This window comes from Notolabrus celidotus, chromosome 6 (assembly GCF_009762535.1).
Source record: "Notolabrus celidotus isolate fNotCel1 chromosome 6, fNotCel1.pri, whole genome shotgun sequence".
Classification (NCBI taxonomy): domain Eukaryota; kingdom Metazoa; phylum Chordata; class Actinopteri; order Labriformes; family Labridae; genus Notolabrus; species Notolabrus celidotus.
The window spans coordinates 19007948-19034724 of NC_048277.1; the positions used below are offsets into that span (position 1 = coordinate 19007948).

The 26777-nt window shown below is 39.8% G+C and overlaps 1 protein-coding gene across 1 annotated transcript in view; it reads right to left on the reverse strand.

Annotated features, from left to right (window-relative positions):
• Positions 1-638: 638 nt before the first annotated feature.
• LOC117813980 (voltage-dependent calcium channel subunit alpha-2/delta-1) overlaps positions 639-26777 on the reverse strand; it is an 86593-nt gene continuing 60454 nt past the window's right edge. The window contains 27 exon segments of the mRNA XM_034685065.1: positions 639-1796; positions 4565-4644; positions 4989-5071; positions 5819-5931; positions 6626-6755; positions 6865-6920; positions 7849-7901; positions 8682-8834; positions 10477-10548; positions 10641-10679; positions 10783-10850; positions 10962-11051; positions 11578-11681; positions 12270-12332; positions 12913-12994; positions 15014-15105; positions 15200-15260; positions 17831-17907; positions 18286-18347; positions 19414-19485; positions 19745-19816; positions 23377-23451; positions 23780-23860; positions 23949-24023; positions 24134-24150; positions 24153-24222; positions 24312-24360. Coding sequence (XP_034540956.1) covers positions 1760-1796; positions 4565-4644; positions 4989-5071; positions 5819-5931; positions 6626-6755; positions 6865-6920; positions 7849-7901; positions 8682-8834; positions 10477-10548; positions 10641-10679; positions 10783-10850; positions 10962-11051; positions 11578-11681; positions 12270-12332; positions 12913-12994; positions 15014-15105; positions 15200-15260; positions 17831-17907; positions 18286-18347; positions 19414-19485; positions 19745-19816; positions 23377-23451; positions 23780-23860; positions 23949-24023; positions 24134-24150; positions 24153-24222; positions 24312-24360 — 2026 coding nt within the window. The 3' untranslated portion in view covers positions 639-1759.

Sequence of the window (26777 nt, forward strand, 5' to 3'; positions counted from 1 at the left end):
TAGCCCGTTTCACAACATATCACTCCAGAGGCTACCCTCCCTGCTATGCATAAAGCCCAAGATCCACAGGATGCGTCGCGTTACGTTACGGCTGCGCCGCGCACGTCGCAGCAAATAGGTTCCCATTCAAGTCAATGCTCTAGAGTCCACAGGGCGCGCTGCGGCGCGTCTCAGCTCCGTCTCTGGAGCGTTCCGCCGCGCCGCTCTGCCAGAGATACGCGGGGAGTCTATTTTCGCCGCTCCCCGCGCCCAGCACGCGTCAATCGACACAGAAATGATCGAACTATCCCGGAAGTCAGGCACGAGGATCGTATGCAACATCCGCTCACTTTCAAAATAAACACCATGTGCAAACACAAGATCGTAAATTTCACCACTTCTTCAACATTACGTCATAACCTGTGGCATCGGGCCAGACGTCAGTCTCAAAAGATATCCGACACCATGGACGAGGAAAAGTTTATACTGTGTTGTTCTCGCGCGTTTTGGAGTTCTCGAGGGAACTTGAGTTTCCTGCTCCGGAGTGCGCGCTGCTCCAAACACGCATCCTATGGACCAGGGCGAAAGCCCCGGGACGGAGCAGAGCCGTGTCGCAGCCGTAACGCCGCGCACACGCATCCTGTGGACTCCCCGAGTAAGCATGAGCTTAGAAGCATACATGGACAGTAAACAACTCAGATACGCTGCTTCATTCAGAAAACAGACTGTTTGAGCTACTATGTAGGCACTGGGGATTTGATGCGTCAAATTGAAGACAACTAAGGCTGCCTGATCAAGTTTATCTGAGATTATAAAATCCTAAAATTTGGATTCACATGGGTGCTCTCTAAAATATCCTTCTCCATAACTCCAAAACAGATTAAACACCCACATCTGAGAAATCTCTTAAAATAAACTAGCCAGCAGAATCTCTGTAGTTGGTTTGTGTTTCCTGTATTGGTACTGTGTGGAGCTTTGGTGTCAAAGTGTTGTCTTTAGCTCTGGACTGAGCACATGCTGCTACAATACAACACCCAGCTAGTCATGAAATGTTATTTGATTCTGAGAAAGAACAAAAAAATCTTTAGAGATAAATATATAGGTACAGTACATTTAAAAAACACTCAAACAGAAGGGATATTGTTATTATTTGCACTGGTCGCAGAAATAAACAATCATTACAGCATAATGATTCATACGCAATAAATATAATAAGCAACAAACGATATCGACGACTACACAAATCAATGCTGTCAGTGAACATACAGTCTTTGAATGATATTCAGTTGGCATAGCAGGACAACTCTTCAACCTGCACCAAAATAATCTGAGAAACAAATGAGGCAGAATTAAAGGGTTTGGTTAGCTCTTACTCTTGCACCATAGGAGAGTATTAAGGAGTATATCATGGGAATGAGTGCAGCTGAGCACAGTAAATGTGTCTCTGTGTTTTTGGAAACGATGATGAGGAGGAAATGAATGAGCACCCTTTGGCATTGGAAAATAGAAATGCTGATAAAAATGTCTCATTGCACATATTCTGCATACATCCCAGATGGCATAGCTGGAGTGTCTCTTGTGAGATGGGATGATGATTAAGTGTGTGTGTTTGTGTGTGTGTGTGTGTGTGTCTGTGTGTGTGTGTGTGTGTGTGTGTGTGTGTGTGTGTGTGTGTGTGTGTGTGTGAGTGTCCACGTGTGTAGGGGTCATGAGTGTTGTAATGATGTGAAGAGCCACAGCAGCAGTAGTTGGAGTCCAAGCATCGGCCAAAGACACGGGCTCAGGCAGGTCCCTCCTCCACAGTCAGAATCATCCTCCTGTTGGACAAATTCACCGTCAGTAAACAAGATAAATATGTTCTCCTACATCTGGTAGCTTTGCCTATAGCTCTACTCGCACTACCTCCACCAATGCTTATTTCAGTGTGAAAATGATGAACAGTTATGGTGTGAATAGTATCTTATCCTGTTCTGCCATATTACTACTGTGATGCGATATATCACATATTGTATTTATCATATTAAGGCACAGTTCTGCATTAAGAAATGTATATTTGAAGAGTTCATTTTCAAAAAACACATTTTTTTTAAATATAGACTTTTAATAAAGTTACATTTTTAAGATACCTCTGATTAGTAATGTCATTTTGACTTAGTCAAAGCCACCCAACTTCAATGGATTTATAATACCTAAAGCTAGTAATAGAAAAAACATGTTTTTTGTAACAAATTTTAATTTTTTTAAAAAGTGAGTTTGCAAAGGAACTCCTCATTTTCTTTCTTGGTTGGATGTAGATGTGAAGATTGATTCATTCCAATATGTATGATCTCATATGTCATACATATAAAGCAGGAGCCAGGAGACAGTTAGCTTACTTTAGCAGAAAGCCTGTGTTGACCTACTAGCTGCATCTTCTACATGCTAAAATGTCCATATATAACAGCCTTGTACATTTATGAGCCAGCTAGCTGCCCTTGTATTGTGCTGCATGAGCTGCTGTAACAAGCCAACTGTATGACCGACCAGTACATATTCTGCTCCGGTTCAGGTAAACATTTGTGTTTGTATTTAATCCATTAATTGGCAGCTGTAATGCTTGGCCAGTAAATGTGAGTCATGCCCCAGGTGTGCTGCATTAGCTGCAGTAATGAGCCAACTGACAAACAGAGAAACAAGCCTCCCACTCATCATTCTTTATGCAACGGAGTTATTAAGTTAGTCAGCTGCAGTGAAGTGCAACTAAGCACATACAGTATATATCTGGAAGCAGGGAGCTAGCGCAGCACAACCCAAAGATGACTGAATTGGCTTATTCAGATGAAAACGTTTGCTAATTTAAACTTCAAATCTTCTGTAATTTGTTTCCAATCCCTCCAAACACTCAAATTTAGAATTGAAAGGTTGTGTTTTGCCACCTGTAGAGCTAGGCTAGCCAATTTCGAGTCTTTGTGCGAAGCTAGCTGACTTGTGGCGCTATATCCACCATACAGTGACATTGGTGTTAATCTTCAACTAGTTTTGGAAAGGGAGCAAAATGGGAATTTTTCTAAAATGTACAGTTCACAGAACGCTTTGTTGCAAAAACAGAGGTGATTCAGACCTCATTCTATCTTTCATGAATGTGTGTGTATGCCTGTTTACAGTAATGTGTGGCTTTCTTGTAGTTGATGGGAGTATTCAGGATACCCGTGCCTGCCAAAGACCCCAGAAACAGAGGTGGGAGTCTTCTGTATTCAAAGGACAGGAAGCCATGTGGAGCTTCCTCTGTTTACACCGTTGGCAAAATGAACTGGCCTGGACACAAACTGTCCTCCTATGAAGAAGCTGAGCCAAAAGTAGTGGGACAGATGGAAAGAGGAAAAAGGACGAGGCTTACTTTTTTCTCTGTTAATCGACTTCCTCCGCCGTTCCCCCCCCCCTTTCCCTTTGCTTCTCAGCTTCTCCACAGTATAAACAAGCAGCCACATGAAATAGTGGCCTGTTATGTGTCTGATCTACGCCTTCAGAACACAATGAAAGTCTGAGTTCACAGAGATATGAGGAATAATTATTCCAAATATTTGGAAGTCTTTATAAACTGTTCAAAGTTGGGTGGTGATGCAGTGATCTCACACATCATTTATCCACCTCTCTCCTTTGTTTCACCGATGTAAATCAAATGGCACAATTTCCATTAGACCTACAAGAATGCATTTGCTAACAAAAGGAACCCTAAAAGACGTTCCAGATTGAGGAAAGAAGAATCCAAATGTGCTTGCATATTTACGAGAGAACTTTGGATTAATTTTGGAGAGCAATTAGCCATGCTGAATAAATATATTGAGGCTGCTGATGTATTTATGTAGGGTTTAGTGCTGGTATCATTCTGTGATGCTGGTAAAGAGCTATTGCATCCAGTTGATTTAACACTCTTTCCTGCCAAGGTTCAATATGCTTTCCATCTGCTGGGGTGATAAACAAAGGGAAATAAAAATAAAGCAGGATGCAAAGAAAGATAATGCATTCTGTTAAGGAGGAAGGCATGCAACAGAGAAATAATGCCCAACTATTTGTCATTGCGCTGTTTTTCTATCACTTTTAGTGGAAGTTGCTTATTCAAATGTGTTTCACATTGCATTTACCGGGCCTCGATTTTTGGTCTTGATATTAACCAACACGATTAATAGAACAAACATATGAAGGGTTCATTTGCAAAAACAGATAACTCAGTTTTTATACATTATCAAAAAACATTTCTTTTTGATATAGACTCCTAATAAAGTTACATTTTCAAGATACTTCTGATTAGTAGTCATTTTGACTTAGTCAAAACCACCAACCTCAGTTGATTGATAATACCAAAAGCTAGTAATAGAAAAAATATGTTTGAAACATTTTTAAAATTTTTCAAAAGTGAGTTAACTGTTTTTGCAAATGAACTCTTCATATAATTAACATCACATTTACATTAAATCAACCAGCTATGAAGGTCTGCAAGCCATGGCATTTTTGGATTTGCTTCTGCTGTGAACAATGCTATGACCAAGGCATACTAAAGATCTAAAGTGGGTAATGAATCCACATGAAAGTGTGTGAGGACACTAACCCTGAACCCAGCACCAGAAACAACAAGAGAGGTGTGGGGCTCAATGAAGAACTTCTGCTGATTGGACACAAGGGCTCATCCTAGCAGACATGAGCAGTAGCCATTGAGATGCAAAGTGGAAAGACAGAAAGGAATGAGAGATGATGAGTGTAAAAAATCATAGAGAACAAGAGAAGTGTAAACAATTACCTTGTAATTGCATGCAAATTAGTTATAATGAAGAAATGATGAAAATAAAATAAACTGAATGAATGAATCAGGAACAGATCGGAGTGAAAGAGGAGGCAGCCAACAGTTGTTTGAATCTTTGCAGAGATATAATCAAAAGCAGAAAGAAACTGACAAACTAACAGTGAAGGATCACTAATGGAGCTTTTAACAACAATATTCTCTGCACAAAACCACATGTGTGGTTGCCTCTTACATTTTCATTGTTGTCAAAACACACGTCTGGCCCTTTGCGGTATCTTGGATTCTGAGCCAGCTCGCATGGATTTGGACCTTCAGCTGAATGGACTCTATCAGGAAAATACATCATCAACAGAGCTGTTTTCACACTTTTAACAACAACAACTAAATGATGTTGACTCTACTGACTCCTCAAGTCACTGCCAGATAGCCTTATTTAGATCCAAGTTGTCAGTCTTGGCGAACGACACTGGTTCTTTTTTCCAAATGTTCTCTGATCTTCTCTAAACTGTATAAGAAAGATTAAATGGAATAATTCTGAAAGGCTGTCCAAGAAATATTAAAAGCAACATGTCTTCAATGTGTGGAAGTGTTTGTTCAGTGGTATCATTATCAAGAGCTGGAGGCCCTATATGGTGACCTTGATTTGTGACAGACTGGCAGAAAGCGACATTTAGGGCACATCTGTCAAATAGATATCCTGAAATAAAATCTAATCAATGAATCTTCTCAGTATGCATATTAATACATTAATATGATATGTATTGTTCACACCCATACTCTTAACGTTAATTCAACCAGATGGCAGCACACAGCCCAGATGAAATTAAACAAAGAAATCTAATCTGGGAGTAATCTGAGACCATCTTTAATATGCCGTGCATCTGGTTTACTGTTCACTCGTGAACATTCAGGGGGGGACCTGCTGCAGACTCCTTAGCAGTGTGTCCTTGTGTTAAGAGTTTAAAGCCCCACTGTCATACAGATGATAGATGGAGGGCTGGAGAGTGAAACGGAAGTGCAAGTCTATGTTTGATTTTTTTTACAAGTTGAGTGAAAGGATACAGGGTTGTTCAGCCTGTCGGAGCGGTCTGGGGTCACATGACAAACACGTTGCCTTGGCATCAGTGATCAGGAACACTAGGTTGGTGTTTGGCAGCTTCTCGGCACGGTACATCCTAGAAAACATTCAAAGCCACACACACACATTGATAAACAGTATTTACACATTCATATGCAAGGCATCCATGATATATTTAATTTTCTTATACATCATACAAAGCCGATTTGTGTGCATATGTGTACACATTCATTCCTCCTCTCTACTCAGAGGTTTTTTTTATGGAAGTCATGAAAGTTTCTGTGTCTACAGTCGTTAACATTGGGGGAGTACAGCACCAGACGCGTGGGACTCATAACGCAGAGTAATTAAAGCCATATTTAACCTCCTCTGACAGCCCAAATTGACAGGAAAGCAGGTAAGAGTGAAGTAAATGTGCAGTGCTCTGTGGATGTACATATTAGTGAGTTTGAAGTAAAGCCAAAGAGCATAGGAAGAAAAAGAGATAAAAGAGCTTTTGTGCTTCCCTCTGCGATCACTGACAGATCAAGGTAAGCTGTGCCTGATCAGGACTCATCAGAAAACAGCTGCCTGAAATCAGGCTGGGACACAGAAAAAAAGAAGCCAGGAAGCCAACACTCTACTGGACCCATCCCTGCAGACCATTTAACGGAATGGTATCCAGGAAGAAGATCCAGTTAGAAGTGGGTAATGTTTAAGAAACGACCCATTAACAGCACACTCACAGCTAATGGAGCAGAAGCATATGCAGATTTGTGCGTATACACTGACACGAAGAAACACCCACATACCTGGAACAGTTAACACAGTCTAGGACACCTGAGTAGGATCTTTCCTCATTGTCAAAGAAGTACTGAGTCTGCTCTGTGATGCAGCTCTCCTTAAACATGGCATCTGGTATGTCTTCATCTGTGGACTCCGCTGAAAGTCAGAGATGAGTTCAACAAACATATAAAAGAAAAATATTATGAATAGGGAAATGTCAGGGTTTTCAACAACATGATTTTACACAACAGCTTCTGTTACTGACCTGCCTCCAGAAAATTTGGGAAAATAAGACCAAAGAAGAGCTGCTGAAGTATTGACCTAGACCCGAGAATCAAAAAACAAAGTGAGTCACATGGATGAGTCAAAAGACCATCTTTAACTTATTTAATTTTATTAACCGTTAAATAGCGGCTCACATCTGTTTGAGTCCAGAGTTGCTGGTGATGTAAATGTCAAGGGAAGTATCAGTCACTCAATTTAAAAAGTGTATTTCAATGCAGTTGGACAGTCATTTGGATAGTAATCCAGTATAATGTTGTGTAACTGTCCTTGTCCTGCACTGACCCAGCCAGCTTCATCCTTTTACTGCATACAAGCCCACTCCTATACCAACTCCTACCTTAAAGGTGACATGTCATGCAAAATCGACTTTTTAATGGTTCTCTACCTGAAATATGTGTCCCTGGCATGTCTACAAACCCCCCGAGAATGAAAAAAATCCTTTCTGCCCCTGTTCTGATTTCTACACCTTTCTGTAAATGTGTGCTGAAACGAGCCGTTTCAGACTTCCGTGTTTTTGTTACGTAACAACAATATCCGGTCTGTCATGGAGTCAGAGCTCGGAGCTTGTTCAGCCCATAGACTGTAGGTCCTGCTACAGGCGCCTCTCTGTCAGGATCAGATCCTGGATCAGATTCAGAGGGTTGAAGTAACGTGATCTCTGAGCAGCCGTGTATATTCAGCCAACATGTAAACATTAGATCAACGTGCCGGAGAGCCAAGGGCACATCCACTTCCTGAGGGGGAGTGGTCAGAGGGAAAACAGACTGTTCTGAGGAGGGCTGAAGAAGAGGGCTTTTCAGGCATGCCAAAATCAGTTTTACAAACACACACACACACACACACACACACACACACACACACACACACACACACACACACACACACACACACACACACACACACACACACACACACACACACACACACACACACACACACCAACAAACACAAGCTGTGTACTCACCAGGCAGCAGTGGAGGCCCACCAGCCAATATTGAGCACGTCTGCAATGGTAGGCTGGAGAAGGACAGAAAAAATATCTTGAGCCATGATTTTTGAATGTATATATACTTTGTTTCTATATGAATCACTTTTGTTTCTGATGTCTTGATTTACAATCACAATATAATCCAGCAGATTAATCCAACATCTATACAACCGCTTACAACATGAGAATAAAAAGTAGGTTGATGCAACTTCTATATTTAGGTTTAGGTTTCCGCACACATCACTGTATCTTGTATGAAAAGGTATGCTTGTCTTCCTTATACTACAGAAGAATGGAGCATTGGTATGTCTTTCTTTATAAGGCCGTACTCCAGGAGCTGCCATCTTATTTATGCTCTTTATTGACTCCTAAAGTTGTCAGTGGCTGTCATCTTCGGTCCCATGGACAATTTCTTTTTATCTTTCCTCGGACTCGCTCTGTCTTTGGTAAAAGTGCTTTTAATGTCTTTGCTCCCTCTTCTTGGTTTGAGCTTCAGGGTCACCTGAAACTGGACTGTTTAATTCGATTGGGGGATTTTAAAACTAGGATAAAGGATCATCTGATCAGCTTGTGCACATGTTTTAGAGCTTAACTATTCTAATTTATAAATCAATGTAATAGTTACTTGTCACTGTATGTTTTGTCCTGATCTATTTTGTGAAACTTTTTATGCTGCTGTCTTGGCCAGGACTCCCTTGTAAAAGAGACTTTGTATCTGAATGGGACTATTCCTGGTAAAATAAAGGTTAAATAAAACATATTTAAAGTACATGAAAGACAGTGACTGTGTGTAAGTGTGTGCATCTCACCACATAGACAGAGCGCGGCCCTGCTGCAGCCTTGCTGTCTCTCTCTGGGTCACACACAGACTGGTAGTCATAGGTTTTGTTGAAGGAGTACAGGGAGGTGTTGACAAGGTTGATCATCAGAACGGGATCCACCTCCCCAAAGAACTGACCTATCTAGATAAGTTCACACAAACATGCAAACACACACATACTAACAGTCAATACAAGTCTAGAATACTTGACTCTTCAGAATGAGCCAATTCAACAACAGTGTAGCAGCCCACACTTCTATTCACAATATTTTTATTGGCCAAGTACGTGTCAACATACAACTTTCTCATTTTGCTACTACAGTCAGTCACTCCTATGTTAGTGTTAAACACAAATCAATAACAAGTGCAGCCGTTTTAACATAGTCACACATTCATGACCATATGACTTCAGTAAGACTGCATTACTCTGTAGTTTTATATAACATAGCTTTAGGTGGATGATGAGCAGTTGAGTGGTTGGTTTTCTTTGAAAGGAGAAGCTTTCATTGTAACAGTTTTTTCTGATGAATGCACAATCTGTAGGCCAGAGATAGTTTTTAGAGATAGTGTTTATCTTTCTGTTTTTAATCCTAATAATTCCTACCAGATTCTCAGTTGAGTGTCGAAAAACAGTCAGTGTGGAGAAAAAAAACAGATTGGAGGAACAAATTGACTGTAATGCAATCCCCGAACCCAACGGCTATCATCTGATGCTGATTTTTCTTCTTATTCTTTTCATAACAACTGACGTGTGCAGCTAAGAATACAGTGGCAGACATCATCACTGTGCAACTCCTACTCATTTCTCAAGTTGCATATTGAAATATAAACAATGGACAGTGCACAGAAAACAAAGTCTTACTTTTGGCTTTGCTTTATTGCTTATCTGGATAACTGCTGGCTACAAAGTGCCGTGCTCCTGGAGGCCATATCATCATGACATGATTATATGATAGCCAATTTGTTTTGAAGATTGCTTTCATACTGAGCAATAGGCTTCCCCTGACAAGACTGATTACAAAATATAACCAGAGTAATTGCTCAATGAGCTAATATGCAACTTGGTTTATAGAGGCCGAAACCACAAACCTGCAAAAGGACAATGACTACATTCTGATTCCAGCACACGCTATATGTATCACGGGGAAAAAAACAGAGACAGGAGGGTGCTTACTCATAAACTGTATGCCAGACATTGTGATGGTGGAATGAATTAAAGGTAACAGATTTCCTGTCCTGACTGATATGAAATGCTTTCAGACTGACAGTATATCCTACCACTGACACACAGGGGCCTGTAGCAGCCTGAGAGAGTGGAGGCAACACAGCAGAGCTGACTTCTTGCATACACAAGGGACTCACTTCACTCCAGCTTCTTCGACTGACTAAAACCCACCAGAACCTTCCCTTTGATCCTTTTCCTCCACCGGCTAGTGCTGAACTTTACCGGAGACGTGGATGGGCTGCTGTCCTGCAGCAGCTTTCAAACGGCTCTGAGCTAACAGGCCATTCTTAAAGCTTAGATGAGTCATAAGCCTGTTATTTGACCTTTGTATAAGATTACTGGAACTCCCTTACAAAGGTAAGATGATCCAGGTATATAGATAGGCTGGCGAAAAGTTTAAAATTTCTGGCAAGTCTTAAATTTGAACTTTTTCCGACCTTGTAAAAACAGATCTTGCATTTTGTGACAGTTTATGGATTAGAGAGGATTTTGCAAAAAACATGACAAACACGTGAAGCCATGATACGGTGAAGACAGTTGTTTCTTAGTTGTGACTCACCAAATTGATATACTCATCCTGATTGGACATAAGAAGGAATCCCCCGTCGTCCAGGATTACACAATCCACATGCTGCAGGGTGAAAACAACAACATGGTAAGAAGAAAACAAGTAACAGTATGATTAAAAGGAAAAGAGACAATTCATTAACTGTATTACGACACCTTGTCATTCTTTAGACAGCCACAGATCTCATCCTTGCACTAAAAGTCAAGGGCATAAAAATAATATGAGAAAATAACATGCAACAGTAATAATTGAAGATGCAGGATAAAGCATATTCAGAGCTTTATTAACAGAACTTACATTCAGTTTTAATGTAGCATTCATAAAACTGTTCATCCAGAATGAGACATTAAGTTTCACTCCCACCACTGCAGAGAATAAAATACAAAACAGGCAAAGTTGCAGCTTAAGCAGCTATTAAACAGTTCCATTTATTCTGCATTAAAAGAAGCAGTAAATCTGGTCTCAGCAAGACTGACCTGCTGGTTTGAGCGTGACTTCGTTAATCGTGAGCTCCACTGCTTTGCTCACTAGAATACCCGACTCTGAAACACTCTCCCTCCCCTCTGCTGCAATCCAGAAGAAAAGGAGAAACAATAATCATGGCAGTTTAAGTAAAATCTTGTTGAAGAGTTCATGGCTGGGAATGTTCAGAATGTGAATTACAGTTAAATTGGGAATAATCGCTCTCCATTGTGGGAAATTGTATTCATTTTTAGCTGTTTGTGATTTATGTGATTGGATTGGAGTTTGTGGAGCCAGGACATGTGCTAATCCAGTCAAGTGTAGCTGTAAGCAAGACCACGTTACTCTGAAGTTTGCCTGACCTGATGTCTGTTAGAGAGATTAGTAGAGATAACAGGAAATATGCAGGGTGGGTCGGTGGGGACAATCGTTGAAAGACACAGCGAGGAAAGGAGAAGGATAAAGAGGGTGATATCAGTGGCCTGAGAGTGTGATCTCCTCCAGTGGTGTTGGGAAGACATCCAAAGGCAGAAAGCTGCCTGAAAGGATCAGTGCCAGACCTCAGCCAAGTGCCTCACACACAGAAACAAGTACACAAATACACATTTCCAAACCTTTCAGCAAACTTACTGTTGAAAGACGGAGCTGTGAAAATATAAATCTCATTGTCAAGGGTCCTTTTGTAGAAGCTGGACTCGTATGTCTCTGGATTCTCAGTCCACTCTTCCCCAGCACTGAAAACAATAATATAGCCATGAGATACTATATAGGGAGCATTACTGGCATAAAACACCAAGCAAATGTGTTTGATCTATCTGAATAATTTATGTTTTTAATCTAGAGCCAAGTTCTAGTCATCGGAGTCAGGGTTACACCCAGTGCAGCTGATGTATGTCAAGGGCATGATCCAATAAAGGCTAAAACTGATTGTATATCATGTTTTATAGTCTGGATAAATATGCATTCATCCTCAGCTGGAAATTTATATTCTGCCCAAGAGGAACCCCCAAGTGTAGATCAGATAAAAGTAGCGGCAAAGAAATTGAGGGAAATGATCTGCATTTGGGTGTTGGATTTGTGGATTTGACCCATGTCCCATTCTGGCCTGGCAAGCTCTGGGAGTTCAGCTCAAAGTGTCTAATCCTCCATGTTCTAGAAAGAAAACCCAGTGGAGCAGGTGAGTGAGGCTGCCAAAAGCCTTCAACCTAAGAGTATTACGGTCTATATCCACTTTCATCTCACACATTTACACCACCACATATTTTGGCTAAGCCGCCATGCTAATCGTAGACATGTAACTGAGGAGAAAGAGGGGAGAGTACCTCCTTGGGTAGACTCTTGTGATTCCTCCATCTGTGGCTACAAATCTGGCCACGATCCCATCCCTGACAACATGGAGAGAAACAGCCAATCAAACATCAAAGACACACATCACACATATCAGTGTTTGTGGACTGTGAAGCCGAGCTGCAGACATGACACAAAATTGTTTTATGCCCATAGTAACTTGTCTAAATGTGTCTTAATATTAAACAGATACTCTGCTTTGTATGTGTAAATGTGTGTTCAGAGTACTCTAGACAAGTGGGCATACCATGAAACGGAACACACGGCCGTGGTTATCTCATCATTTACTCAAAACAGCATGTCTTGGCAGAGCTCAACATGGTTGGGTGTGATATGGATTTTGTGCTTAGCTTTCATCGTATTTCACTTGTTAGGCATGATCGAAACATTCAGGGTACAAAAGAAAGAAATAAAAGTTGCTTTGTGAGTAAATTGGGCGTACATTCAGCATCAGCTGTGGCGGTTCAAAGCAACAGAGCAGACATGCAGCACAGATTGCTATTCAAGAAAAAAATGGTTATTTTTAGCAGTTACAGTTTTGTACTCCAAAGTAAAGAAGAAGAAGACGACATCTTTGAATCACTGCAAGTAAAAAGAGCAGAAAGACTTGGCACTCACACTGTCTGCTCGTTCCAAACTTTAACCAGTTCTGCTGTCAGACCTGCATCCAGGATGAATCGGCTCACCAGGGACACATTACCTATGGGAGATATATTTTACACATTGAGGAAACTATAGAAACTACAAATCATAGACATCAGCTAGAAAAGATCCTTAGCTAACATTATTGTTAGCTGCTGTGGTCTTTGTGCGTTGGCTTGCTTACTATGAAGGCTATGCTAAGTTTAGCTAGCCAAACAGTTATACAATGAGAAAAGCATACATTTCCAACTTGTCTTGGCCTTTCCTTTAATTTCAATTAACACTTTCTAACAGATGTGTTGACCAGAAGAGATTGAATACTAATGTTAGGTTTTGTCTGATAGTAGCTAATTACTAATGGATATGTTGTTTGTGGCTATTAAGAGCGGTGAGAGCAAACATGGATGGGGGTGGTTGTGGGATTCCAGAGCTCACTGTCAAGCCTCCCTGAGGTGTTGTAGGCTTAACTTGACGAAACACCGGTTCAGGGTGGTGCCCGCTCTGACACAGTTGATCACTCAATGTCCATCTAGTTCCATGAATCGGGTGTGGGGGCCATTGGGGTAGAGTTGGTACTTCATATCAGTATTATAAATACTAGGAGCTTGCATAAAAGGACAGTAGGTCAAAATCACTGGGATGATGGTGCAATTGGGAGGGGGAGGGGTTGTACTCTCTCATTGGGCGCTTATCTTTTCCATTAGATAAGATAAGATAAGATAAGATACTCCTTTATTCATCCCACAACAGGGAAATTCATGGAGTTACAGAAGCAAACAAGAATGTGTACAGTGCAAGAATTCCAACAAGAATATATATATATATATATATATATATATATATATATATATATATATATATATAAAAAATAAAATAAAAGATTAGAGCACAAATCACTTTTTTTTTGTTTCAAATTGAACATATATGATAAGGCCCTCCTTATCAGTCAGGGAAGTGGTGATTTACTAAATTTGTACAACTTAATCTTGAACTACTTTTAATAGCGACTGAGTATGACGACATTGGAAAATGGCTGCTGTGTGGACACAGTTGTTTTCCAAAACTCCAGGCCGGGAAGATGAGTTTGAGGCTCTTTCAGCTCAAAAATAATTGCTGATTTCACGGAGCATTGCACTTGACCCAGCATTTTTCCAGTAGATCTGTTCACTGCCTATCAGTAAGAACACAGACGAGACTTGTGATTGAAGTCCGACCGAAAAAAGAGGTGTTGTGTTCAGCCAAATCTTCTCCCTGGATAAATGGAGGGTAGGGGGTGGATGTCATGGCACTTGCCAGAATACTGTCCGGCGGGGAGACATGTTGACATGTATTTGTAGGTTCTCCTTGAGTGACCGTTAAGACAGCCAGACGACAGTGAGTTCTGTGTGAAGGATTGTTGTTGCTTTAGAAGACAGACGATGCCAAAGTATTGAGTTCAAACCCCGTTTTCAGGAAAAGTTATTTTCACAGAAGATAAACCTTGGCACACAGTTGAAACACGGCTTCCCTTGAGTGTTGAGTGTTATATATAATGTCTATAACTGTCCATAACAAATCAAGTCATGGAAAGTTATAGGAGTTATTATGTTAACATGAAATGTGAGAACAGACTGCACAAACAGAAACAGTATGGCTTCAATGTTAAAACACTTCAAGGATACCTATATCCATTATCTTGATGATCGTGGTAAGCCATATTAGAGGGGTGACGCATTAGATAATGACGGACCTGATGACTCATGTTATACCATGACAGCATCAGGCTTTTCGGAAATACACTGGATCAGGCTGATGTCACTCTGCTTGGACCGCACTAATCGAATGACCAAAGTCATGCTCTGACCTTCAGATGCTGACCATCGTGATATAAGAGTGGAACAATCCAGCATGACTTATGGATAACATAAACACATACTTCCACTCATACAAATACACACAGTATAGTGATACACTTTATATTGATTAAGTGTCATGATGTGTGTCAGTGGTATTATTACATCCAAACAAACAGTGCAGCATAGTGACATCACGACAAGTGCAAGCGTGCCAGTAACAGAGGAAGAGATGCATGACTCACATGCATCTGGAGTGTTTCTGTCAATGTACTGGCTGAAGTCGAGGAGAAACTGTGTGTTGTTGAGTGACAGCTTGAGCTCTTTGCAGTACTCCCTGAAGAAACAGTATTGATGAGATTGATTCGCAGGCTGGTGTTTTTTATCCTTTACAGTTTATTGAGTTGTACAGGAGAGTCAGGATCACTCACCTCGGAGCAATGTAGGTGTAACCAAACTCATCGAACCTCTCCAACTGTATGGTGTCCATGGCTTTATGAAAAACAAAATCACTTTATTTAGGCCTATTATCATACAAATTGATGCTTAAAAGTGTGATCTCTATACAGGGAATACATGGGTTTGTGCACTTGTGAGATGACGACATGGATTTAGAGACACATGAGTGTGTTATTATATCAAATCCCAAAAAATAGCAATAACCAAACACTGAAATAGTACTGCACATAAACTTGCTGAAAGGCCCCCCGCACACTCATACACACCACACAGGCACATAAAATACTGGACAGCTGGTGATGGATTAAGGTAGTGAGTGTAAATCCATGTGCAGTGGGGAGGCATGAGGGAATAACTGAGAGGGAAATACTTGCCTTCTTGACCTGTTGTAACCCCAGAGATAAAGAGATAAAGAAAGGAAAAAGGAGGAAAGACAAAGGGCTGATAAGAATGTATTCATCATGTGAACAATGATGTCATACACTGGAAAATATGCTGAAATTGGTAAATATCCCACAGTTAGTAATACAATACTCTGCTGCAGTGAGAGAATATTACGTCTACAGGACAAACTTTAAGTACAGTAAGGAGAGTGCACTTTCTAGGAATGCAGGAAAGGAGAAGATCTGAACAGAGGACAGAGCATCTGGATAAGGAGAGAAAGATGTAAACACAGTAGTATAACAGAATGTGTTTTCTCCACTCATTGCTTTATGTGTCCTGGTCTGGATTTCATTTCAAGCACTGTCTGGTAGTTCTTATCTCATAAATGACATGACAGGCATCTATAGCCATCATTCACCGCTCTCTTAAACTGAAGACACTTTGGACACTGCCTTTAAAACATATTGACTCGTGTGGCACAGTCTGTGGAAAATATTACGGAGCACTCGGTTTCCCCAGGGTCATGGAAATCTGGTGGATGATGAAACAATGTCCTTCACATAAAACATAACGAGCAGATTCATTGTCCCTCTGTCTCTATAGACGGGCAGGGTGTCTCTTTGCCCAATTGCTTTCCACACCACGCATTCCCCCTCTTCTTTTTTTTTTTTGCTCCTTTCTTCACTGTCATTACCTTCACAACCCCAGGATTAGGTCATTTATTTAATGCATGCGGCGTTCCTGCTGTATGACGAAAAAATTCAATGTTCATCAATCACACCCTTGGTTTGAAATCACTCTCTAATGTATTAGGAGAACAAGTGGCTGCAGGAACCACCTACTGCAGGGAAAGGTAAGATGAATTGAGGTACTGGTGGTCTGGCTCCAGTGTGAAACTCTATATGGCTGTGCAGAGAACTTAAGAGTCCCAAACTCCCTATCGGAGTTGTCTGTGGCAGCAAGGCATGCTGTGTTACTTTCTTTAACAGGCCTGTAAACGTTCTGACAGCGTTTATGGTGCACTGACAGACTTGTTATAGAGGAGAGGGAGTGATACAGAGGCCAAAACACTCAGAATATCATCTTTTGGAATAACTGCACCATTAGCCGTTTATGCTTTGTGGCGTCACATCAAAGATATGAAAAATACTCCAAATCCAGATGGCTGTGTGCTGATTCTGATATTTTCCTTCTAATTATATTCACTGATCAAAGCAGACTGTCCATGCTTACATCTATCAAGTCACGATCAAGCATATTAACAACCGGACAATCATCCATTCACCAATCCGTATGAAATCATGCAAATACAAAGATGATAAATATGCTGAAGAGTCACAATGCAAGAAGAAAACAGACAACAGAGAATAGTAAGTACTTGCCCCAAGTTGAAGCTGTGAAATCCCAGCAAGGAAGAAAGAGGAGAGGAGAGAAGAAGCAGCAGCATTAGAGTCAAAATGCAAAGAACTGTATGAAGAGTGAGAGTTGCACATGCAGGGCTGATTGTGCATGTCCGAGTGATTTTAGCAGTTTTCTTAGCTGTTAGGAAAAGCAGCCAGAGACAGCCTTGAGAGCACAAACAGAGAGAAGAAATAAAGAAAAAGAAACAAAATGAAGGAGGGTATATTTCAGTGGAATAATGAGAATGAGGTGAGGACAGGTTTACAGATCAGACTGAGGCAGATAGAGAAGAAGAAAAAATTCACATTAAAGTTTGCTTTGTTTGGCTGTTACCCCATGAAGCATTCAGGGGGAAAAGACAGACTCAAGGAAAAGGAAGTATAGAAGGATGGGACTGGCCACTTGTGTGTGGACAAAGAGGAGCATTTTAAACTTTGATGAGCGGATGGGATAATGACAAAGCTTTCTGTATCTCCTAAGCCAGAAGGAGAGGAGTAGAGAAGGAAAAGAGAGCAAAATGAAGACAAGATCAAAAGAGTCTCGCTAAGGCTGGGTCAGAAAGGAGGAAAGCATGTGGATGAGTGTGTGTGGGAGTGGAGGGTGACTGACCAATGGGTTATACTACAAAAGAGACACTCCATGGGGATCCGCTGATCTGAGCAGCAAATACAAAGGAGTGGTTGGTTGATGCAAAGCAAGTGGAGACACTCGAGAGTACAGCCCAGAGAAAGTATGCATGGGAGCTGGATGTGAGGCACCAGCAAAATTAAACAGATCTGTTTGTGCGCTTTTGATCACGAGGGTGTAGATATACTCACACATTGCTTCTTTCATGTCATCCCCCAGTTTAGCTTGAATGAAGTGTTCACTGTACTTGGGTAGAACGAGAGCCAGGCTGCAATAAAAAGACATCACAGACTCACGGATTATAGAATGAATAAAGAATCTCAGCATATTTCTGTGACATGCTTTTTAGTACTTCAGGTGTTATACTTTTTTTGTATTATGAAAAAAAAGCGTATTTTTAAGCTTCATATGTGTTTTTTAAGGAAGGTTTTCCTACAGTTTGCATAAAATGATCACCTAAATAAATTCCCCATTAAACCAAGCACAGCCCAGTGTTAAAAACAAGAGAGTGACCCCTGTTGGTTTAAGTGGTGTCCTCCATCAGCTTGAGTGCTCTCTGTAGTTAAGCCTCAGTGAATTTTCTTTAGGGACACTGACAGTTTAATGAACCATAATGAAATATTACAAAAGTGCTGAGGTGGCTCACCTGTAATCTGTTCCATTGACTTGAGCCCACGTGTAGGTCCTTACTCCTCGATCTATGTACCTCTGCAAGGGATCATATACCAGAACATGAGACATTTAAAAAAGGGTGTAATGTTCATGTAAGTTGTGCTCATGCAACCCTCCTGTTATGTTCGTTTCTCAGGAACAGCAATCATGTTCCTGGGTCAACTTGAACTGGGGCATATTTAATTATCCAAAAGTGTCAGAACCCAAAAAAATCCCAATATAATTTTTTTTTTCAAATCTCATTACTAACTCCATTACTAACCATTTAAATCATATTTAGTGCAATGGTGTTCTTTAATTCTTACAGATCATGGTGGAGGATAGCTCACTCGTTTTTCATGTGTGTGTCCTTGATTGGGGTGAAATATGTCACACAGGTGCAAAGAAACAATTAGTATTTGGCACTTCTGACTCCTTTTAGCCTCCACTTTGACTGCCAGGTCAAGTTGACCCACAAATAGTGTCCCTGTAATATAAACATGCAGGGGGGGTTGCAAATATGTTAAATGAACCATTTTTAATTTTATATGTTGATTACGCTATTTAAGCCAATCAGGAGAAGTTTCATACAAAAAAAATACTTTTAACATTTTTTTTCTTTTTTTTTTTAAACTTTGAAATGGGTCAATCTGACCCGGAACATAACCGGAGGGTTAAGTTGTTAATGGTTAAACAATTATTATTAATAATAATAACAATAATAACAACAACGATAACGACAATAATAATAACAACAATAACAACAACAACAACAACAACAACAACTATAAATAAACAAAATATATTAGTTCATCAGAATAAAAATAAATAAATAGAGAGCCCAGGAAATGTTGGGTTGTAGAATTCCAAATTAATTGCTTCCCTCACATGTTAATAAATCAGTTAAACTGCTTTACTTTCAAGACAAAAATATAATAATACTCCAGTCTTTCTTTCAGTATGATGCTCCAAAAGCACAAGCAATGTAAAAAAAATCATTGAGATCACTTTTAGGGATTTGTCACAAAATATGCAGCAGCAGATCCGGAAGACCTCTACACCTAATCAGATGTAACTTCCAAACATCAGCATGAAGTGTTGAGCCTCTCTATTACTCTCCTACCTCATCCTGAGTTTTCACCAGAGTGTCAATGGTCCGTTCGCCTGTCTCTCCATCAATCATCATTCTTCTGATCTACAGGGAGAGATGAAGAAACAGACAGTACATGTAGTTCCATTGCTATACAATCAAATGCTCTGAGTTGCTGCTAATTTTAAAAGAAAATATGTAAGCTAGAGAGTTGGGTATACTCTGTAGAGGCTTGTTTATGAAAGCTTTATGAGGAGAAATGAGACATCCTGCAACTGCCAGGATGTGTATCATCTTCACCTCTGCCTGTATGTGAGTGTTTTTGTGTTTGTATCGTGGATTTCCAGGTATCAGCACACTCTACCTCCACTTTGATATCGTTCTCCAGCTCAGCATCCAGGAAGTCCAGGGTAACTGGTTCCTGGAATTTAGGATTCTGTGAAAAAGAGAGGCTGAAGTGAGATAAAATTGACGACACATGACAGGATCGATCCGACAACAGAAAAACCCCTTTACTTCAGGATTATTGTGAGACATCCTGTTAAAGGCTTACTTTAGAATGTAATAACCTACTTTCATATCGCTCTTGAAGCTTGCTGAGTTGGTAAAGTGAAATGTTATAAAATGCTGTGGACCATTTTACTGTTGTTATTTGGAGCTGAGTTTTTCTATGGCAACCGGCCATTGAGAGTACCCCTCTGAGTCTTTGTATTGCTGTTGCATTGATCAACTAATGGACTAACATTATTGAAGCCCTGATGTCCTTTTGTATTCAGTTTAGTATGAAGGACTATGGATTTCTTTAACATATGAATCTAATCAAATACATGGTATGAAAACAGAGGGTGCCATGTGGCAGCATTTTGACAATGTATTTCTAACACCAGACACAGCTGAATCAGATTTGATACAAAGTGACACTGGACCCTATTAATGTCCTGTCTTAAAAACCCTATACGTCTGAGTGGCTTTATGGTGGAATAAAATGGTAGCAGTAATCTAGTGCCGCTCTATAAAAGAGCAATACAAGGAATCTGATACCATTCAGTCTTCAATAGCAATTTCTTTTTTACTCTACGCCTCAAAAAATGGGCTGATGTGGTGAGGGCATATTGTATGGATACTTTTTGGTTGACATATGAAAGAGTCAATCTAGAGATCAAATATGTGTATGAATTGTTGCTTGAAAGGTTAGAAACAAGAATTTTAATCTAGAATGAAACAACTGAGAACAAGAGAAGCAATTAATGACATGTCTAGTTAAATGGCAAGAGTGGAATGTCTCTTACATTTGACGGTAAGTAAAATGAAATGGAGCAGCAAAGGAAGATGATACAGATGAAGCATCTCAACATGAAAATAAGAAAAGAAAGAATAAAAGATTAAGGGATGTTACAGAAAGATACATCAAACCTACACTGTACAAGAGAAGAGAGCAGGGAATATAAAAAGAAACAGAAATGGGGACACTGGACGGTGTGAATAACAAAGTGAAAAGATCAAATGGAGGAATAAGGATTGCAAAAATAAAAAAAGCAACAAGATAAAAAGAAAAGGATGAGAGACTGAGAGAATACTGTACGTCAGCAAGACATGTTGAAGGGAGCTGCAGATGTGAGATCGAAATAAAAACACAACTGCAGCTGGGAAGATTTTTGTGCAATGCATGAAATATGTACAAACATAATCAGACACAGAAAAATAAACTCTACAAAAACATAGAAAGATGAAAAACAAAAATCAAAGAATTCAAGGTTAACATCAGTATTCACTTCGCCTCAAACTCTGCTGGTTCAGTCATGAGTGGCTAACAGGCAGCCTTCAGCAATACAGACACACATTCTGTACACGGGAATGTGGTGAAAATAATAATAATAGTAAGAGCTGCAGTGGAGACTGGAATATATATAATTACTGATAGTGTATTTTCTCTTGAGCAAAAATGTGCTACCTATACTTGTAAAACCAAGTTGCAACAAGTAATGCTGACAGAAAAAAAAGTTAAGACACAGCTAAAAATGCTGGCAAGGTTTGAAGAACTATGAAACAACTTTCAGAAAGCTGACATAACAAGTGTTGAACTGCACAAGTTGTCTTAAAAAGAACTGCAATATGAGAGAAGTAAGTTGCACTTATGGAAGTCAAACAATTCTTCCTTTTAACATCTTGTAAATATAAGTGCCCAATTACTAACTTGATGCTTAATATCAGATGTACTCTTTCAAAAACAAGCAATGGATGAATCAGTGCTTGGCTGTTTATTTAATTATTTTTGTAAGATGACTCATGACCAGAGCCACGATTATAGAAGAAGAAAGTACCACTCCTTCAGTCTGGGGAAATTCTGACATGGATATGCAGATGCAAATAGTGACAAAAAGTCATGTCTACTTACATTGAATGCTATTGAGGCTGCTAAAAACTAGGACCTTGTAACTACAATACAGCACATTTTAAGCCACTACCTTTAGGACCACTTCTGCTGTCTACAGTACTGCTACTGTATCTCACCTCATGAAAAGTGACAGCATACTTATCCCAGAGCCTGCGGTTTCGATTATCAATCCTTTTCTGGGAAGGTTATGAAAATATGCAACATGATGCATTTTTGTGAGTCAAACATTGACATTTTTCTTTTGTTTCCTGAGATGATCAGGAACAAAGGTCCACACTTGGTTGGCGTGGTCTAATAGTCACACTCACACACACACTTTTACAACCTACAGGAAACAGTAATTTTACACGGCTCTCGTGTGACCTTTGGTCCATTAAAACAAACAACCTCTGGTCATTTTAAACATTTTAGACAACACAGAAATAGAGCAGAAAATTGACTCTGAAGGTCTTAAGCCATACCAAATGTTAAATGTTAAACTAAATGTGTTTTATTTTATTGAGTTTTAAACAGTTGTCACACATACTACACACAGATCAAAGTAAAGTGTTTCAGTCTAGGTAAAAAGATTGGGCGGAGACTACAGTTGAGAGAGATCATAAATTACTTCAGAGGGATTAAGTCACAGAGCGGCAGAGAGAAAGAAAATATGTAGTTCTGAATTAACCCTTCCTTATGCAAAGGGGGAGACAGAAAGACATGGACTAAAGACATTTATACATACACCGTAGGCCTATAAAACACAACTATTAAACAACACCATTTATTTAATTTTGCTGCTGTTTACTGGTTGTTTTTTTAACACTGTCTGTGTAAAAGTAACTTTTTCATTAAACTAAAGGTAGACCAGAGTCATACTTAAACTCTTATACCATGTCAATGAAACCTGTTAAACTAGAACTGAAAGTTACTCGATACTTGTTTGTATTGATGGATTAGTCCCTTGTGGGCTGATGAGTGGGAAGTAAGTGTTCGTCCCCAACGATTCCCTGTTTCAGATTTAGAGAGGTGTCTGTCTGAACGTTTGACCCCAAACTTAAATCACAGTCTTTGGCAGCAACTTGCCACTTTGCAGCCTGTCAGAGCCTGTTCTATCTGCTGACGGTAGTGGGTTGGAACCTTTTGGGAGGTAATGGCTAGGAACCTTTTGGGAGGTAATGGCTAAATTTCAAAGGGCTGCAACTTAACATCTGCCCGTGGCTAAGAGTCCATCTGCATTTGTTTCACCAGTTGTAAGACCACCCAGAGCATTTGGACAATGAAGACAGGCAACATAACAATGAAACAGGGACACTTAGAGACGTAAAGTTACAGAATATTTTCTTCATGTTTTACTTCCTTAGATTGGAGTTTAATAAACTATTTAAAAGTTAGCTTAAAGTTTGATAAAGGTCCTCTAAACAAAAACTTTATCTATGAATATTAGAAAAGTCAAACAGCAGTAGCATTGAGTATCCCCAATGTGACAGAAATTGATGGCCAGTAAATATTGATTGAGTACAAGCAGTGATGCAGCCATGTCAAATTGTGAGGATATTCTTTAATACCTGCTACATGGACCTGCTGAGCCTTAAAGTAATGCCTATAGTCAGATGGCTTACCTTTGGCTGAAGATTGGGGTGCAGCAGGACGTATCCATTAGGATCAATGGCAAAGTAGTATCCATTTGGACCAATCTGAAGCCACAGATAAACAATCAACAAGGAAATTAAATCTATGTGCATAGAAAAGCAAATAATTCCAGGCTATGCATGGTAAAACAACAAAACAAATGGTAATGGCTTGTTTAAAAGTGTGCAAGGCAAATAACTCAGTGGTCCCGAAAAACAGAGAACAGTGTGAAACTAATGGGCTGTAATTAAAAACATTTTTTATTCATTCCTCATTAATTACACAAGAGGGAAAACTCTTTGCAAGTTCTTCACAACTGAGTCACCATACTTGAGTGTGATAAATGTATCATTTGTTTGAATGCATGTGATCTCATAAGAATGTTAAACTCACTGTGAAGCGTGGCGTGAGTTTCTTGATATCAACCAAAGACACGTCAATCCCCATTACACCAAGAATCAACTGATTCTGGTACTGAAAGAAAAGATGAGGATAAAGAGATTCATCAAACCATGAGACATCAAAACAGCTAACCATATGTTCGAACATTAATCTACTGCACCTCGCCGTTTTTGTCATCTTTGGTCTTTGTTTTATTGAAGACGGGAAGTGTTCCAGTGATGACCAGACCCAGTTCCTGAGAGTCAAATGAATGCACTAATTAACACAGGAATACCAACACTGCAAGGTTAGGAGGAACAACGTTATGTGTTCTTTAGATTGAGAAAAAGGACGCAATAAGTATACCAGAGCATCAAGGTAACATTAGTCCACTGGACTTGTTTGGCCTGCTTGTCTGCAGGACCCATTGGTCTACCCAAGACATCCAGGTACTCCTAAGGATGACAACATTTTGCAGATGAATCATTACTCTGAACCACAATGTTTAAGCCCTAAACAAATGTAAAAATCAACAAATCATTACCTGCGTATTTATTCTGATGGCTCCAATGGAAGGAATCTCGTAGAATAGCCTAAATGAATTATCAAAACAAAAGTGAATGCCAGTCACACACTGATAACATAACAGCAGGGAATTCTGTCATCTGTGTACAAGAGCAAGTCCCCCCAAAAAAGGGGAGAATGATACCTTATGCAAAGTACTGGAATGTTTACTCTTTGCTACTGAAGGTAACTGACATCCAGACTTTTTCAGGTAGATTAAAGCAGCAGAAATTTAATGTTTGACCAAGAATATTTCAAAAGGGTTGATGACAGATCCAAACATGAATTTAATTCATTATTTCACCATCCTGTCTTCAATCAACATATTTCTAATTCAAGTTATTCAAATAAAAGTGAATCTAATATGAGGATTATATCCAAAATGACAGATGAAATACTTGGTGTAGATGTGTGTCAGGGTGGTTGTGCAGTACCTTTGTTGGAACAGGCCATCCACTGAATGGGCCCTTTATCATAGTTGTGCTGTCCCACTGAGAAGGTAAAGATCCTCACCTGGATTAAAGATTCAATCAACATTATTTTCAAAGGTTTATAAAGTGGTAAACAGACTGTACTGATATTGAGCTTTTCTAGTTCTTTCTCTGACCTCTCAAAGCTCTTAGACACAACATGTCACATTTACCTGTTCCCTGAGGCAGGGGATGCTATTGTCAGTAGCCATCAGTATAAACTAATCCCTTTCAACAGATTCACACGCTGCTGGCTATGCCATCAAGAGTAGTTTTTGAAATCGGATTCTCCCTCAAGAATCTTAAGCTATGATTGGGTATTTGCATTGTAAGAGGCAGGACTTGTTCAACTCAACCTTTTGGACTGTGTTGTAAAGGTTGGCAGTAGCTTTCGTTGTAAATTTCTTTAGTTAGTGCCTTCAGTTGGACTTGGATGAACATCTAAAGAATCTAGCTTCGGAAATTGATGTGTTGCCACTTGTTGTCTCCTTTTAAAGTCATACAGTTTTACATAGAAATATAACAACTGTTTATTTTACATTAAAGTAGATAGTGGAATACAGATAAGGTATCACAGTTAATTTGTGTATGTGTCCATGAACTGATACATCAGCCACCCCTGTTTATGTCAGTGCCCAAGTTTGGCCACCCCAGTGCAAAAGAGTCTGGACACGCCCTGGATATATGTAACTGCAGGAGCTGGGATTGAACCCAGAGTTAAGATTGGAAGATGCCCAATTGCAAGCCACAGCTTCCTTAACAAAACCTCAGAACTGTTCTTTTAAATTTTAGTAAGATAGCTGTATGTTTTTTCAATTTTCAACATTGATAAATAATTGGTCTTATCCCCGATCCAAGACAATATACACTCTGGATAATTGATTGAAACCAGACGCTTCAGACAGATATGTTTGCAACCTACTCATATCCCCAACCTTTTTTATGTGCACATTTGGGATTCTCTCTCTCTCTCTCTCTCTCCTCTCTCTCTCTCTCTCTCTCCTCTCTCTCTCCTCTCCTCTCCCTCTCCTCTCCCCTCCTCCTCTCTCTCTCTCCTCTCTCTCTCTCTCTCTCTCTCTCTCTCTCTCTCCTCCTCTCTCTCTCTCTCTCCTCCTCTCTCTCTCTCTCTCTCTCTCTCTCTGTGTTAGAGTTATTTTTTCCTTTTACACATCATGGGAAAAAAACCCTCCTTTGCCTTCTGATAAACTGAGTAGTGAGGATGTGCACTCGGAAATTGTGACCCGAAGGGAGTTCCAATGAGCTGAGTCTTAAAAATAGAAAATAAAAAACACAATGGAGCATATCCACGAAGATAAAGGAAGTAATTCACAATGCTGTATGAAACATCCCTGTCTGCCTGCGTGAGTGTGTGTGTTTGTGTGTGTCATGAATGTACCTTTTTGTCAGCATTGTACTTCTCCAGTATGGCCTGAGCTCTCTCCTCGCCTCCGTCAGTAAACAGCATGATAATCTTATTGCAGTTTGCTCTGCTCACATTCATCTGGAAGAAGGAAAAAACACTTTTTACTTTACATATGTCTCTGTCTGGTCTCCATCATGCTGAAATTTAATCGGTGGAATCAGGCTATTTAAAACAATGTTTCAACATAATATTCAATTGAATTTTAATAACTTCCAGTACTTCTGTTTTATCTTTATGTCACACAGTTTGAACTTTGGGGGATCTAATCTTAGATTTTGAATGAGCCAGTTGAACTTCTTGCCTCCCTATTATGTTTATTGCCAAATAATTTATTCACTTTTCTATTTTTTTTTTTAAACAAAGCTCCTTTTCTTGAAGCAATTCTGATAAGTAACACATTACACATTTTTTTTTCGATGTCAGGGTGATCTTTTCTCTGTAAAAGTCTGATGCTCCTTGTATTGTCTCTACAATAAGTCAGGGTATCTCATTCAACCAGCAGATGGCAGTGAAAGACAGTGCTCTGCTGCTGCTGCTGCTGAAAAAAACATGC